Source organism: Heloderma suspectum, chromosome 2, assembly GCF_057233095.1.
Source record: "Heloderma suspectum isolate Gila_16-S chromosome 2, 16-S_ref, whole genome shotgun sequence".
Classification (NCBI taxonomy): domain Eukaryota; kingdom Metazoa; phylum Chordata; class Lepidosauria; order Squamata; family Helodermatidae; genus Heloderma; species Heloderma suspectum.
The window spans coordinates 311480377-311495912 of NC_139459.1; the positions used below are offsets into that span (position 1 = coordinate 311480377).

Below are 15536 nucleotides of genomic sequence, written 5' to 3' on the forward strand. Positions count from 1 at the left end.
AATTAGCTGGAAGATCAGTTACCTTATACAGACATTCCCAGTAATAATGACCTTGTGCAATGAACAGCTCTCATTACTCATCCGACAGCCTGCTAAAAGAACTCTCGAGTGCAGAAAACTTTCAGCATTACATACCAATCAAATAGCGAACTCCAGTTTGGGAGGACCCCAGTGCCTGTGTACTTTTTTACACTTCCTCAAAGCATACCAACTTCCTTAGACAGAGAGATTTCTGGGAGGCAAGAACCTCTCCCTCACCCTCAACAAAAGATCAACTGTATCTTTCCATAGCAATGGAGAAAGAGCTGCTCATTGGGTGAGTTGTCATTTAAATTATTTTGTTTGCCTAAATGAAACCAAATGTGACAGAATTAGAAAAACAGTAGTGACTAATTTAACACTTGTAGCTACAGATTAAGAGGAAAGGGGAGCTCACATTTTCACTCTATATTGACATTGATAAAATACAGACTTGGGGATGTGGATGTGGATTCTATTTTTAGTAGAATCCCCTGCCAGATTATACTTATTTTTTTTTTCATATGCTGGGAATGTGAATGAATGCCATTCACTAGCAGTACAGTATTTTTGTTCCCAATATAACAGTCTAGGTTTATTGTTTTCTTTTTCTTTTTTGCATCATACAGTTCCAGTATTTTCATAAGGTCATTACTTAGAAAAATGTCACCCCTCAACAAGACAAAAGTGTTCCTTGATCTGAAGGAAAAAAATGTATTATCATATGAATTTTGTTATGATTAACAGCCATGTTTTCAAGAAGTATTTCAATAGGTATTTCTATAATAAAACTCAAGTTAAGAATATGATTTCCAGCCTCTCTCTCTCTCTCTCTCTCTCTCTCTCTCTCTCTCTCAACAAAAGGAAAGTTTTGTTAACACAAAATATCATCTGTGGTTCACATAAACAGCAAATAAGGTGGTCAACTTACTTCTAGATTGTACCACTTTAGACCAGGGTTGGCCCCACCATTAGGTAGATGCTGGGGGGGGGGCAAGGAGCTGGCCCCACCACCTCAGGCAACACATGCCGGGGGCAATGTGGCAAGGTGTTGGAGAAGAGAGCCCAGGCCTTCCTGTGCCCCCTTAAGTTAGCCCGCTGCCCTTACATGTGGTGGAAGACACTGTTCCATTGCCAGCATCAAAGTAGGATTCAGCTCTCCGTCTGGTTCATTTCTGCGAGTGGAATGGGGTTGGGCAGGTCTTGCCTTTGTCTCAAGCAGGAAAAGGTCTTGGACTGACCCAGGTTTGCCTCTTCATCTGCTGTTTTTGTGAAGTAGACCTCATTTGTTGGTCTAAGGTGGCCACCTTCATCCTGGTGCTCTCCAGATGTTCTGGACGACACCTTCCAGAATTCCTAACCATTCACCATGCTACCTAGACCTGATGGGAGTTGAAGTTAAAAACATCTGGAGGGTAGCAGATTGGCAAAGGCTGGTCAAAGGGTTCCTTCGACAGCTGTCCGCATGAAGGCCTCCTCCTGCAGATGTTTGTGCAGTATGTGTGGGCGCCTGGGGGTAGAGCTACTCAGCACACATGACGTTGAAGGAGAGGGCTCCTTGGCATGGCCCTTTCTCAGCTTGTGTGTTGAGGTAGATGGTTTAAACAAATCCTGAATAGTCGGCACAGAATCCACAGCCTTTGTGTTATTATGTTTCTGGAATCTGGAGAGAATAATGAATGCAGTCCACCCCATCCTCCATCATTAGCTACATTGTTTAGGGACAGTGTAAACAGGAAACATTTCAGCCTTCATTAAGTATTTTTTATGTACTGAAATTTGTTACCGTACATGTTAAAATATAAGAAGAGCCCTGCTGGATCTGACCAAAGGCCTTCTTGTCCAGCTTCCTGTTTCTCACAGTGGCCAACCAGAAGTATCTGGGAAGTCCACAAGCAGGACATGAGGACAATAACCCTCTCCCTCATTTCTGGGCAACTGGCAATCCAGAGGAATGCTTCCTCTGACTTGTAGCCATTGATAGACTTGCCCACCATAAATTCACCTAATCTCCATTTCAAGCCATCTAAGCTAGCGGCTGTCACCACGTCTTGTGGTAGTAAAGTCCATAAACTAATTGTCTGGAGAAGTACTTTCTTTGGTTTGCTCTCAGACACCTGCCAATCAGATTATTGGATATGACACCCCACCATAGAATCATAGACTGGTAGGGTTGAAAGGGGCCTACAAGACCATCGAGTCCAACCCCCTGCTCAATGCAGGAATCCAAGTCAAAGCATCCCTGACAGATGGCTGTCCAGTCTCGTCTTGAATGCCTCCAGTGTGGGAGAGCCCACCACCTCCCTAGGTCATTGGTTCCATTGTCATATTGCTCTAACAGTCAGGAAGTTTTTCCCGATGTTCAGCCAGAATCTGGCTTCTTGTAACTTGAGCCCATTATTCTGTGTCCTGCACTCTGGGATGATCGAGAAGAGATCCTGGCCTTCCTCTCTGGGACAACCTTTCAAGGACTTGAAGATTGCTCCCCCCAGGCTTCTCTTCTCAAGGTTAAACATGCCCAGTTATTTCAGTCTCTCCTCACAGGGCTTTGTTTCCAGTCCCCTGAACATCTTTGTTCCCCTCCTCTGAACCCTCTCCAGTTTGTCTGTATCCTTCTTAAAGCGCGGTGCCCAGAACTGGACACAGTACTCCAGATGAGGCCTAACCAATGCTGAGTAGAGGGGAACTAGTACTTCCCGGGATTTGAAAGCTATGCTTCTATTACTGCAGCCCCAAATAGCATTTGCCTTTTTTGCCGCCACATCACATTGTTGGCTCATATTCAGCTTGTGATCAACAACAATTCCAAGATCCTTCTCGCTTGTAGTATTGTTGAGCCAAGTATCGCCCAACTTGTAACTGTGCATTTGGTATCTATTTCCTAGGTGCAGAACTTGGCATTTATCCCTATTCAGTTCCATTCTGTTGTTTTCTGCCCAGACCCTAGTGTTATGAGAAAGGCAAAAATGGTCCCCTCTCTAATGTGTTCCTTTGCCCATTATGAGCAGAGTTTTGCTATTTACCTGGGTACTCAGCAACTACAAGGACTCATGCTATGTTGAGACTGTTCAGCATCTGTTTCTGCTCCGTATCTCAAATGGTATTTGGCAAATGTGATCCTATTCCTCACATGTTTCACTAGCAAAAAAGAGAAGTATTTTCAGGTTTTAAAAGATGAAGGATGGAATACTTCTCAAAGGGCGAGGGAAAGCTTTTAAAAAGAAATATAGCTGTCATTCTGTAAACAGAACTACAACATTTTATTGCTATGGTATATGAGGGGGAATAAAACACATCAAGCATCTGGGGTGCGTGCACAGTGCACGCAATGTTCCTGCACTTCATGTACACAGCCAATCACTATTCAAGGATCACTGTTAGGCATTTATTGCTTCATCCCTTGGTTATCAATACTGACAAAGGTGAGAGCAGGCTGTCTGGCATGAGAGTTGCTTATCACCATTTTATCATGTGTGTTTTGTTAGCATGTGCTGCGCACAAGGATATCAAGTCAATGGTGTTGGACTTAGAACTACGTTCAACAGCCTCAGGCAAATCTATTTCTCTCAGGCTCAGTTCTCCATCTGTAAAATGGGGATAATAATAACCATGACCCCTTTCAAAAGGCTGCGATATCAGTGAGTTAGCGGAGGTTTAAGGGAACTGTGGATCTTTCCAGTCTCTGTTTATTACATTACATTTTAATCTTCTTCTTAGGAACAGTAGCCCAAAAAGTCAACCCCCACCCATTTTATCCTTAGAAGAAGGCCAGTGTCAAGGGTGGGCATGGTCAGGTGCGTGCCGAGGGTCCAAACCCACTTACAAGAGCCCCCTGGACTTGCCCCTCCTCTTTATCATTGCAACCTGCTTGTTCACCTGCTTCTCACTCTGGCCCAGACAACGGTGGTGGTGAGAAGGAGAAGCAGAAGATGCCACGGCCTGCTTGCTCCCTGGATCTCTGCCTGTCAAGCAAGCAAGCGGTAGCAGTGGTGAGAAAGAAGATGAGGCGCAACAGCAGCTAGTGACATGGTTGTGAGAAGATAGACTCACCGAGGGAGAGGGCCTGCTGAGGGTGTTTTGCCCTCAAAAACTTGGAGCTGGCACTGCCTTAGAGAAACGTGTGAGGCAGGGGAGGCTGAGGGGGAGAGAGACTGGCCCAATGTCACACTGAGCCAGTTCGCATGACACGCTGGGCTCACCATGGGTTATTTAACAACACACCGCAACTCCATCGGGGCTTGCACATTCAAACTGGCGCCCGACATTTGCTACAGCTCAGTGCGGGTTAAATAACCCATGGTGAGTCCAGCATGTCATGCAAACTGGGCCTCTGTGAGCTTCATGGATGAGGTAGAGTTTGGGCTCAGGTCTCCCTTCTGATCACACTTCCGTAGTGGTTCTCTGTCATGTCAACTTTTATGTTTACATTAATCTGCTCTTCCAATGGTGGGACAAGATCTCTGTGCAAAATGTCAAACTGTGGGGAAACAGGATCATGTCTGGGTGGCTCCAACCGTGCCCCCCCCCCCCCGCAGTCTTCAGTGTGACATTGATTGTAACCTCTGCACAGGAGGCTGCATGCTGATCTACCTAAGGCATATAGGCTCCTGTGGGGTACAAACCACACATTCAGAGCCTATGCTCTTTGGCATGCATGCTCACTGGCCCCTGTGCAGAATGTGCCTTCTATGTGTGAAGGTTAGGAGTGGGGCTACAGGGGAAATTCTAGCCTCCCCCCTGCCCCCACCGCTCTTTACCCAGTTTGGCTGTCTGCACAGGCTAAGGAAATTAGCAATGGTATCCTACAGTAAACAATTGTGTGTGGATTTTTTTTTTACTGTGGAAAAAACCAAGTCTCCTTATCTTCACATTTGAGACATACAGCTCAGACAGTCACAGGACAGGAATATCCCAAAGCACATTATCAGAATGCCCCAACCCCTGCGGACTGCCCCACCTTTTGGCGTTGGAGAACAGCAACCTGCCGCATTGAATCATGAACATCCAGCCTCTCTTTCAAAAGCAGTTCCATTACATTCTTTTTCTTCCTTCTTCCAATCAGAGATGAAAGCTGTGTGAGTTACGGAACTAGAAGTCTCCACTCCCCAAGAGTTGCACAAGGTATGATAACATAATGTTAACCAGCCTCAGGCTGAGATAAGATCTTAAAGCTGTTTTCAAACAAAGTCAGCCGGGGGGCAGAGAATTCACCCTCTGCTGATTGCTTGGCTGGTTATCTCCCAAATAGATGAGGAAAGAGGGAGGAAACAATGCAACTGTCATTATGCTTGTACACATTGACTTCAGTAGGAAAGAACTGAACTCCATTTTTCTTAGGGCACAATTGACTATTAATGGCTTCCTGAGCTTGCTGAATTTTAGTTCCTTTCAAGTTTATTAAGCTGCTCCTGGGTGAAGGAAGGGCGGAATAAAAATGTAATAAATATATTTTAAAATGGTCAATATTTGTCCCATCCACAGATCATTGCAAAAGAACAATGATAGAAACAGAAGCCAAGTTAATAATCCTAATATTGTTTAATTAAAATTTTATTTAAAATCTTACCAGAAAAAACAAACAAAATCCCATCCCCTTGTAATTACAAGATTCATAAAATTGATCATGGTTAAAATCAAGATGGACAGAGCAATTCAACAGCCATGTGGAAGGAAGGATCTGTGGAAGATTCACTGCTACTTTCTATGTCCTGCTGGACTTACTAGGAGCTTTTCTACACAAGGCATTTATTGTGTGTGCATGATTCCTCTCTCATGGTATTTTGTAGGTGCTTTAGATGATGTTATCCTCCAGGGCCTTTCCCATGCTTTCCAAGCATGGGGGGTGGGGTTTGATAGGAGAAAGTCCAGTATTTGGGGGAATGGCTGAATGAAAGCCTAGTATAGTTGTGCAATTCTGCTATACCACAGCACCACCTAGAGGTTATGTAGCAGAACATATAGAAAGGCAGAGAAGGAAAAAACCGGGAAAGAAACGTGTGTAGAGGATCCAACTTTCATCCAACAAAGAATCCAGAAGCAGAAGCCCCGGTAAAGTGGGTTAAAAGCCTAATCTAGAAATGCCCAAAGTTGAGATATGGGGTGGGGAAACAGTGTGTTTCTTTTGCTTTTGGCCTTTTCCAGCTATTTCTTTCTTTCCTTTTCAACTTTTGCCTTCCATTGTTCCCAATATCAGGGAAATAAACCACACTAACTCCACGACTTAGATAGTTTTTAACCCATTCCTGGGCATATGGGAGAAGAGGGTTTCCCAATCTTCCCATGGAATGCTTCCTTTTCACCATCATCATCAGAGCAATGGTGGCAGACCTTCCAACCACCACATGGATGTGACTACTGAAGGTGGGCCTCCTTCCCCAACCACAGACCTCCCTCTCTGTGGGGCTTTTTCAGTTACTTGTACCATCAGGCAGCCATTTGCATTTCCAGGATCTTTTTCCAAAAACAGGAATCTTAGACCTAGAATAATGAGAGGCTAACTGCTCCTTCCTGCACAAATTTAGCAATATCCCTTTTAAGCTAACTCCTTTTAAGGGTAGCAATATGGGGTCATCAGGCAAAACCAATACCCTTTGTTCTCCCAATGTGTGTGTGGCAAAAGATGAGATTTCTGTATCAATGTTGCTTACATATACATTGAAAAGGAATGGGACTGGTATACAACTCTGCTGTACCTGTCTTGTTATCTAAATTACTTGTGCTAATACCCCATCAAGGGCAATCGTTACTATCATGGTACTATTAAAATGCAATATGCATATGAACCAAAGGAATCTTTTGGCAATAATAGTTGCAGCCAATTCACAACATAACTACTCTGTATTTACCAGATTGAAGGCTGAGGCAAACTCAATGCAGGCTGCAAATAAATGTTTATTGGGGCTCTTGGTAGCTGGAAATTATTTGGTTTAATACATAAGATTGGTCAGTTGTACTCCAGCCCTTCCCCAAACCAGTGTGCTCTCCATTACTTATAGCATTTTAATAATTGCAGCTTTTAATTAAGCTTTTACAGCTTTTAATTAAGAAGTCACAACCAGAAGACTGATGGACCTATAATTCCCTGGGTCAGAAGAACTGCTATTTTTAAAGACTGTTACTATAATGCTGAATGATCACCTCAAAGGGAAAATACCCGATGTGCTTATTTGTGTGAATAATTTTGCTAAGATTGGATCTTATCAGTCTAGATATAATTTGAACACCTCAGGAAGAATCACATCTTCTCCAAGGCCCTTCCCTAACTGTAAGGATAATAGGTTGTCTGGGTTGGGAGTAGGAGGCACTGCACTACAGTGGTTCCGCTCCTACTTGGATGGCCGATTCCAGAAGGTGGTGCTGGGGGATTACTGCTCTGTGCCATGGCAATTGTGCCATGGGGTTCCACAGGGCTCTATTTTATCCCCCATGCTGTTTAACATCTACATGAAACCGCTGGGGGAGGTTATCCGGAGGTGTGGGCTGAGGTGCCATCAATATGCAGATGACACCCAGCTCTACGTCTCTTTTACATCAAAACCAGGTGAGGCAGTGACTGTTCTGAATCAGTGCCTGGGTATGGTAATGGACTGGATGAGGGCTAATAAACTGAAACTCAATCCAGACAAGCCGGAGGTACTGTTAGTGGGTGGTTCGTCTGCCTGGCTAGGTGATATTCAACCTGTTCTGGAGGGGGTTGCACTCCCCCTAAAGGATCAGGTTCGTAGTTTGGGGGTGCTCTTGGATCCAGAACTGTCACTTGAGGCACAGGTGAACTCAGTGGCACGGAGCACGTTTTATCAGCTTAGGCTGGTATACCAACTACGCCCTTATCTGGACAGAGATAGCCTTGCTACAGTTATCCATGCTCTGATAACATCTCGTCTGGATTACTGCAATGCGTTATACGTGGGGCTGCCTTTGAAAACGGTCCGGAAACTTCAGCTGGTCCAAAATAGGGCAGCAAGATTGTTAACAGGGACTGGCCTGCGAGCTCATATTACGCCAGTACTTTTCCAGCTGCACTGGCTGCCAGTCCATTTCCGGGCCCGATTCAAAGTGCTGGTGTTAACATTCAAAGCCCTTAATGGCTTGGGGCCAGGTTACCTGAAGGATCGCCTCCTCCCATATGTGCCTGCCCGGACCTTGAGATCATCGTCAGCGGCCCTCCTCCATGAGCCCCTGCCAAAGGAAGTGAGGCGGGTGGCTACTAGGAGGAGGGCTTTTTCTGCTGTGGCACCCTGGCTCTGGAATGAGCTCCCTAGTGAGGTTTGCCTGGCGCCTACATTGTATTCCTTTCGGCGCCAGGTGAAGACCTTTTTATTTTCCCAGGCATTTTAGCATTTTAGCTTTCTAAATTTTTATCTTTGCTGTTTTAAATCTGTATTTTAAACTCCTGCACTGCTGCTAGGTTTTATTGTGATTGTATTGTTATATTGTGGTTTTAATGTTCTGTATATTTTAAATTGTTTTATTGTGTGTTGCTTGGATTTAATTTTTGTGAACCGCCCAGAGAGCTTCGGCTATTGGGCGGTATAGAAATTAATTAAATAAATAAATAAATATCAAGTCCTAGATTTCCGCCTTGAAAACAGATGGTTGTTCGGGGTGATCAGTGGGCGGAAACAGCACTCTGTGTTTCTATGTCCTTGAGTTTTCTCCAAAGAGGTTGTTAAAATGGGGCCCCTTGAAGAATAATCTTATAAGAACATAAGAAGAGCCCTGCTGGATCAGACCAAAGGCTGATCTAGTCCAGCATTCTCTTCCCACAGTGGCCAGCAGGATGCCACAAACACATCACACGTTCAGAGCCTGCACTCTTTGGCATGCGTGCTCACTGGGCCCTGTGTAGAATTTGCCTTCTATGTGTGAAGGTTAGGGGTGGGGCTACAGGGGAAATTCCAGCCCTGCCCCCCCCCCCCCACCTTTTGGGATCTTAACAGATTGTTAAACTTTTTGCACTGCAATAAGAGGTCAAGAGTGGCTTGATTTCTTTGAAAGGTCTTAGCCTTCCTCAATAATTTAGAGAGCTGCTTCTTTTTAACCTTACACTCCCAGTCAAACCAACTAGTCACTTGGGATATTTTTCTTTATTGTAGCAACTCCAGCTAGAAAAAACACTACGCTTTCCTAATTTCAGACATAATGAGAATGTAGTTTATTCAAAGCCGAAAGTGGATGTTTTCAATCACCTCTCTTATGCACAAAGGAGGGGAGGTTCACCATGGTGCATTATCGTAACAGAAAACCATGGTTTCCTGTTATATCTGAACCAAGCCAGATTTGTGAAAATGTAAGAACATTTCCTGTGGAAATGGAATCAAACAAACAAATAAATAAAGAACAACAATCTCTTCAAAATAAGGTTCTCAACAATTTGTCAAGTGTTTGTCAAGTGTCACAGAACACACTTCTAGGATGCGTGTACTGTTGCAGCAATACCAACCTACGTGTTGCAGATGAGGAACAAAAAGCTCCATGTAGAGTTGTGTATTTGTTCCTCTTGCTCAAAGCAAGTACAATGTGAGTTGTGAAACTTCACATACCCAACTAAATGTTCCCCTTTAAAAGGTTCCTCTAACACATTCCTCTTATTCATGCACTGCACCTTACAGAGCTGTTAAAAGGTGGTGGAGTTATGCTCAAATATTTACTCATCCTCTGACCTGGCAAAAAACAGTTTGGTCGTAGCAACAACAGACCTACTGATAGTATCTGGGCTAGTACAGTAGACTCCTCTAGAAGCAAGAACATTTGAGGAATCTTCCATACACAGAAGAGAGAATTCGAGAGACAGCTGGAACTTAACAGGCATGCCAGGTATGTGAGAGGGCAGCTTAAATCCAAACATCTTATTTTCTTTATGGATTGTTTAGAGCTAAATTCAGCTGTGGCATCTAGCGCGCCAAAGCTAGTCTTCATTTCTTCTGGGGTGTTGCTGCCAAGTTGTACTCATAAAAGGGAAAGACACAGAACAGATGAAGACTGAATTTTCCATTGGGAAATAAAAATACAAAAAAACTCACCACCCAACCCCAAGAAAGCTGTTGATGTTCACAGCGCTTCTTCTAGCAACAGTATTCAGTGCAAAGTCCAAAAAAAAAAAGGAATATTCTCTCTGTGATTTGGTGGGATAACTGGTGCACTAGAGGCTCAGAACGAAATGAAATGAACATCCATTCCATAACACAATCAGATTATTGTAAGTAAGTATAATAATTCTGTTGCATGCCTCCTTCTCTTCTGTACTTTTTCCATTTTCCTGGAAACAGCAAGACAAAGCTGTCATACCGATATATCTATTTCTCCTTTTCATATAATACCAAGGAAGCTGTTGATGTCTTGAATTGGTGCCTGGAGGCCGTAATGGGCTGGATGACGAAGGCTAATAAATTGAGACTAATCCAGACAAGATGGAGGTTTCCTGGTTGGGAAGGAGACAAACTTGGGATTCAAGCTGTTTAGAATGGGGTGGTACTCCTCTTGAAGAAACAGACTTCCAATCTGGGGTTGCTCCTGGGCTTGGCTTTGGAACTGTGGCTAGGGGTGTCTTTGTCCAGCTGAAGCTGAGGTGCCCCAGCTGTGCCCATTCCTGAGAAGATCTGACTTTACAGTAACAGATACTTTACTTATATATCCAGAGCTAGATTGGATTACTGCAATACGTTCTACATGGGGCTACCTTTGGAGAGCCTTTGGAAACCAGCTGGTCCAGAATGCTGTGGCAAGGATCCAGCAGGATCCTGCAACACTTGCACTTTTTCTGGGCAAAATTCACAGCATTAGTGATTACTTTTGAAGCCCAAAATGACTTGGGGCTAGGATACCTGAGGGCCCGCCTCCTCCCATATCAGCCTGCCTGCTCATTAAGATCAAGTGGGGAGGCCCTTTGCTGCGTTCCACTTATGGCAGAAGCATGGCCCTGGAGACAAGAGACAGGGCTTTCTCAGTGGCTGCACCACTGTTATGGAACAGCTTCCCCAAGACGTTTGGATGACCTCTCTGATGGCCTTCCACTTGGGACTTTTAACTATTGCGATTTGAAGTATTTTAAGACCCTTTCAGTATTGTACATGTATTAGTAGGATACGGTATTCATCCGTAAATAAATAAATAAATAAATAAATAGTGTGTGTATGATTTGATTTACAAAGCAAACTAAGATAAGAACTAATGGTTTGTAATAGTCTGGCTAGAAAGGAATGATGCTTATTTCAAATGTTTGACGTTCAGATAAGAAACTGATTGTGGGATGGGAAATACTTGCATCGCATGTGTGCACCTATATGTGTGTTATTTTCCAAAAGTTAATGGTGCTGGGACTTGTGTCTGCAGTAAAACGACAACCTCTGACTTGCCCCTTAACTGGAAATCTAGAGGTTCCACAGTAGTTGATCAATGGTGAGTTGAGTGTACTCTGCCCATCCTCAGAGTCACTTTTGTATATAATTGCAGCAAATAACCCAGGGCTCCACTCCTTTGTTGCAAACAACAACATCCCCACACAGTCCTATGGTGAGACCTGGCTTACATTAAACCCTGAAATATAGCATCAAGGTGAAGTAAGCATGTGACGAGTTAAACTTCATTTATCCTTTCCCATTCAGCTGCAGTATCTTTCATGTAATATCTGCCTGCCTGTACTTATCTTTTCTTCAGCTTAGAATTTTAATAACTGTTTTAGGCTGCAGTCTTATACTTGGGAGTAAGATACATTGAATTCAGTGGAATGTAGGACTAATTTTCATGGTCAGGATCAGTCAAGTGTACTGTTATCTGTGAATGGTATTAAAGAGGATTGTGGACTTTCCCAAGATTGCACAATTTAAGAAAATACTTGAATTGAGCAAATTCTGCTAAGCTAATTGGCAAACCATGTCTCATTAAGGTTTCAGTTTGGAAAGCATTTTAAACTTTTAATTGGGATCTCCCCTCCCTAAACTATTTCATCATCACAATAAACTTGTGAAGTTAGCTAATTATTCTTCCCCATTTTACAAACTGGGAATTCATGGCCAAAAGTGGTTTTCTTGTAGCCAATGGATTTGACAGCTCATTTTCCCGATCTTTATCCAGCACACCATCCACTGGACCACACTGGATCTCTGACTCACAGAAGGGGAGTTGAGACGTCCCTGGGTGTTGAAATAATGTGTGAGGGGGTTTCAGTGACATGTGGGCTAGGGTCAGCTCTGCTGTCTTCATGAACAGGGATAAAAAAAAAACACAGCAAGATGGGAGGGCACTAATAAGTCACAAAGAGAAGTTCTCAGGTGCCTGAACAAAACATTTTAGACAAAGTATTTTGGAAGAAATGTCCTTCCCCGGGAGCTTTGATATATTGAAAAGAATCCTTCCTATGTATCTTCTATCTTGAAATTCCCCAAAACATTTTGTTCAGGCACCTGAGAACTTCTTTACTGTTCTGTGTGCACAGGGGCCAACCCCTGCCATCCACCCCTTCAGCCAGTGTGTGAAAGGCTTCTACACACACACTAATGAATGTGTGTAGAGCTTCTCTACACAAACAGTGATTCTGACAGGAACAGGGTCCCTCCTCATGTGGAGGAGCTGCCTGTCTGGCACAAAGACTGTTCACACATGGACAAAATCTGGGGATGGCAGGGGCATGACAGCTGCATGCAGTGGGGTTGGGGCTAGCCCACATAGTCCAGTGACTATAGTCCCCAACACATATTTTACTTCACTGCATGGAGCAGTCATCTGAAGACCCCTAATGTCAGCTGGCTGAAAGTTATATGAAAATGAATTGTTCATATTACACAAGTTACAGTTACTGTAACACCACATCCATGAACTAGGGGAACAATCATTCCTCTGTGTCAATATAGATTGGCACTCAAGAAGGGAGAGCAGTTGCTGATGTTTTTTGAATTGTTCACTTAGGTGACATCTTTCTGTGTTGTAGATGCATCTAGTGATTCATCTCCCTTTGAAGAAGCCTCTGCACCCCCTTATGACCTGATGGACAACAGACCTATAGATGAAAAGAAAAGCACAGGAGATTCTGGTCGGTAGAGTCTCTCTCTCTCTCTCTCTCTCTCTCTCTCTCTCTCTCTCTCTCACTCACTCACACTCTCTCATGCACACATACTCTCACACACACACACTCGTTGTTGTTGTTGTTATTAATGCCAATACAACTAATTCTAAGTTGCTTGTATAAATCTGAATTTGTCTTTTGTTAGTTAGAATTTCCCCCCAGCATTTCAACTGGACAGGGGGCAAAAAAAGGCAACCAAAATTATCAAGGGTTTGGGAAGCATATTCCTGCTAAATGTTCTTAATAATAATAACAATAAAAGAAATTAAAAACACTTTGGCAGTGGAGTATTTAGTTTTCTTTCTCTTCTTGAATATTCAGCCCGAGGAAGATTTCTACCCATTCTGAATTTTAAACACTAGCTGAAATATGCAACAGTTCCCTGCAATTGGGGGAACTTGTATCCCCACCCCTCTACCTCAGAGCATTTCCTAATTAGTACTGATAGTTAATATGTAGTCTGTGAGGCAATTTTCAACTTTCTCTTTTATAAAGAAAAAAATTCTAGCCCTTGTGGGTTGGAAGGAAAGTTTATGCCTCATTTAAAGGATTTTGTTTTGTTTTTAGAAAATATGGGAATTGCTTATAACGAACAAAATATCTGTGCGAATGAGAGCTCCTGTGCCCCCTAATTTCAAGGATAATTTCTTGGAAAAGTTGTTCCAATTTCTGGTATATATTGACTCTAAAATGGGTGTGTACTTTCAATACATTTGCTCTCTGGTAACTCTTAAAAGAGTAAGTGAAAATTGGTGTTTGAAATGAATGGTTCATGTTGGTGAATGAAACGTTGGTTAATGCTTTGTTCTTTTGTAAAAGCCTTCAAATAGACCATTGCTATCATGCTTCCAACTTTCCAGGTCTAGATTTTTGCTGGACTAAGAACCTTGGAGGACAAAGCTAGGAGAAATGATTCAATCAGGTCTCAAGAAAACAAGCCTGGTCACTTTTCTTTCCATTTACCACCCAGGCATTCAGCAGCAGTACTCTAAAACTTGGAGATATATTGCCAGGAGAACCACAATATCTTTGGCTGGGAGAAGGGTGAGAGGAAAAGTGTTCAAATGCCTGACCACCCTCTCCCCCTATAATAGCTTGCCCTAATCCAACTGCCATACCTCCCTCTACCCCACAAGCTTGGAACTGGAGTGCCCTGCTTGTCATCCCTCTCTGATCCATTCACCAGACTTCCCAAACACAGGACTGCCGTTGCTGCAGTCACAGCTATATCATGAGGTTAATTACATAGATACTCTCTACATGCAGACATTTCATTACTGACCAGTATGCAGTGGCCTTAGCTCATTTGTTCTGTCTTTGAAACAATGGAAGAAAGAGAAGAGTTACTTAGATATACTTCTACTTTGTTTCTTCTTGTATTGAAGAAAAAGAATCCTTGTCTGGCTCACGTGATCAGTTGTCCCATGAAGAACATGAGGGACTTCCTCCACATCTAAGAGACTGGAAGTAAGCCATTTCTTTATTAACTCCTTCTGCTTTTTGACTCAAACGACAGGTAACCTTACTAGCAAAGGTCATAGTTAAAACCACTTGACCTAACTGACATCCAGCGGCATGTATTTCTTTCTCATATGTGATATTCAGTTAGCAACATCTACCAACAATAGGTTGTCTTTTGTCTTTTTTCCTGATGGAGGAAAAAAGTTACATTACAGGTAGACATTCAACAGGTGTAGCTATGCCTATCACAGGAAAATGGTGACAACCTTAGAGTTACTGTATAGTTCCAAAGAATTCAGAACTAACCTATTCCCTTCTCCTTTTTCACCTGTCCCTGTCCTTTCACCACAGCCAGTTTGATAGTACGTAGGTGGGTAAGTGATACATAATAACATAGTAGATTTATATTTGCTTTTTGCAGCAAATCACAATCCAGAAGCGAATTTTTGTGTGGAAGAACTGTGCGCTCCATTCAATTCTGGTACTCAAAACAAATTCTTGGATTCAGAATTCTTTAATTCTAGGTGTGCGTCTTTTGCACCAGGCTCCAGTTGGTGGATCTCAGGGTTCTAGTAAAAAAAAAAGTGAAGTAGATCTCACAGTTGTGAAGTCTTCCTTCCTCTAATATACTGTACGCCATGTGCAGTGAAACAGGCAATCTTAAGATGTGACATTCTATTAAGCATTGCTTTATTTATTTTGTTAAAGTATTTTCTATCCCACCTGTTAAACATCCTAATTCATAAGGTGGCTGGCCATATAACATTACCATAACATAAAAGCAGTTAAAACAATAGCAACAGTTCAGACAGACAACGAACAATGGCAAGGTGAAAAACATACAAAACAGAAGCAGCACTTAAGTACATTAAAGGCTCGGGGGAAAACAATGTTTTCAACTTCTTTCCAGAGGTTATCACAGAAGGGGCCTGGTAAATAGGCAAGGAAGGGCAATGGCTAGGGATGTGTGGATTTTGGAAAATCCATTCTGTCTGCA

At 42.9% G+C, this 15536-nt stretch overlaps 1 protein-coding gene across 4 annotated transcripts in view; it reads left to right on the forward strand.

Annotated features, from left to right (window-relative positions):
• The first annotated feature begins 214 nt into the window (after positions 1-214).
• LOC146354974 (protein SSUH2 homolog) overlaps positions 215-15536 on the forward strand; it is a 37705-nt gene continuing 22383 nt past the window's right edge. The window contains exons 1-4 of one of the 4 annotated variants that reach the window (XM_084840282.1): positions 221-316; positions 5081-5139; positions 12944-13045; positions 14464-14545. In XM_084840282.1, the coding sequence (XP_084696408.1) occupies positions 294-316; positions 5081-5139; positions 12944-13045; positions 14464-14545 (266 nt within the window). In that variant the 5' untranslated portion in view covers positions 221-293. Of the gene's footprint in view, positions 317-5080; positions 5140-9629; positions 9835-10063; positions 10217-12943; positions 13046-14463; positions 14546-15536 lie in introns of those variants that run through there. The other 3 variants (XM_084840285.1, XM_084840283.1, XM_084840284.1) reach the window with 3 other exon arrangements.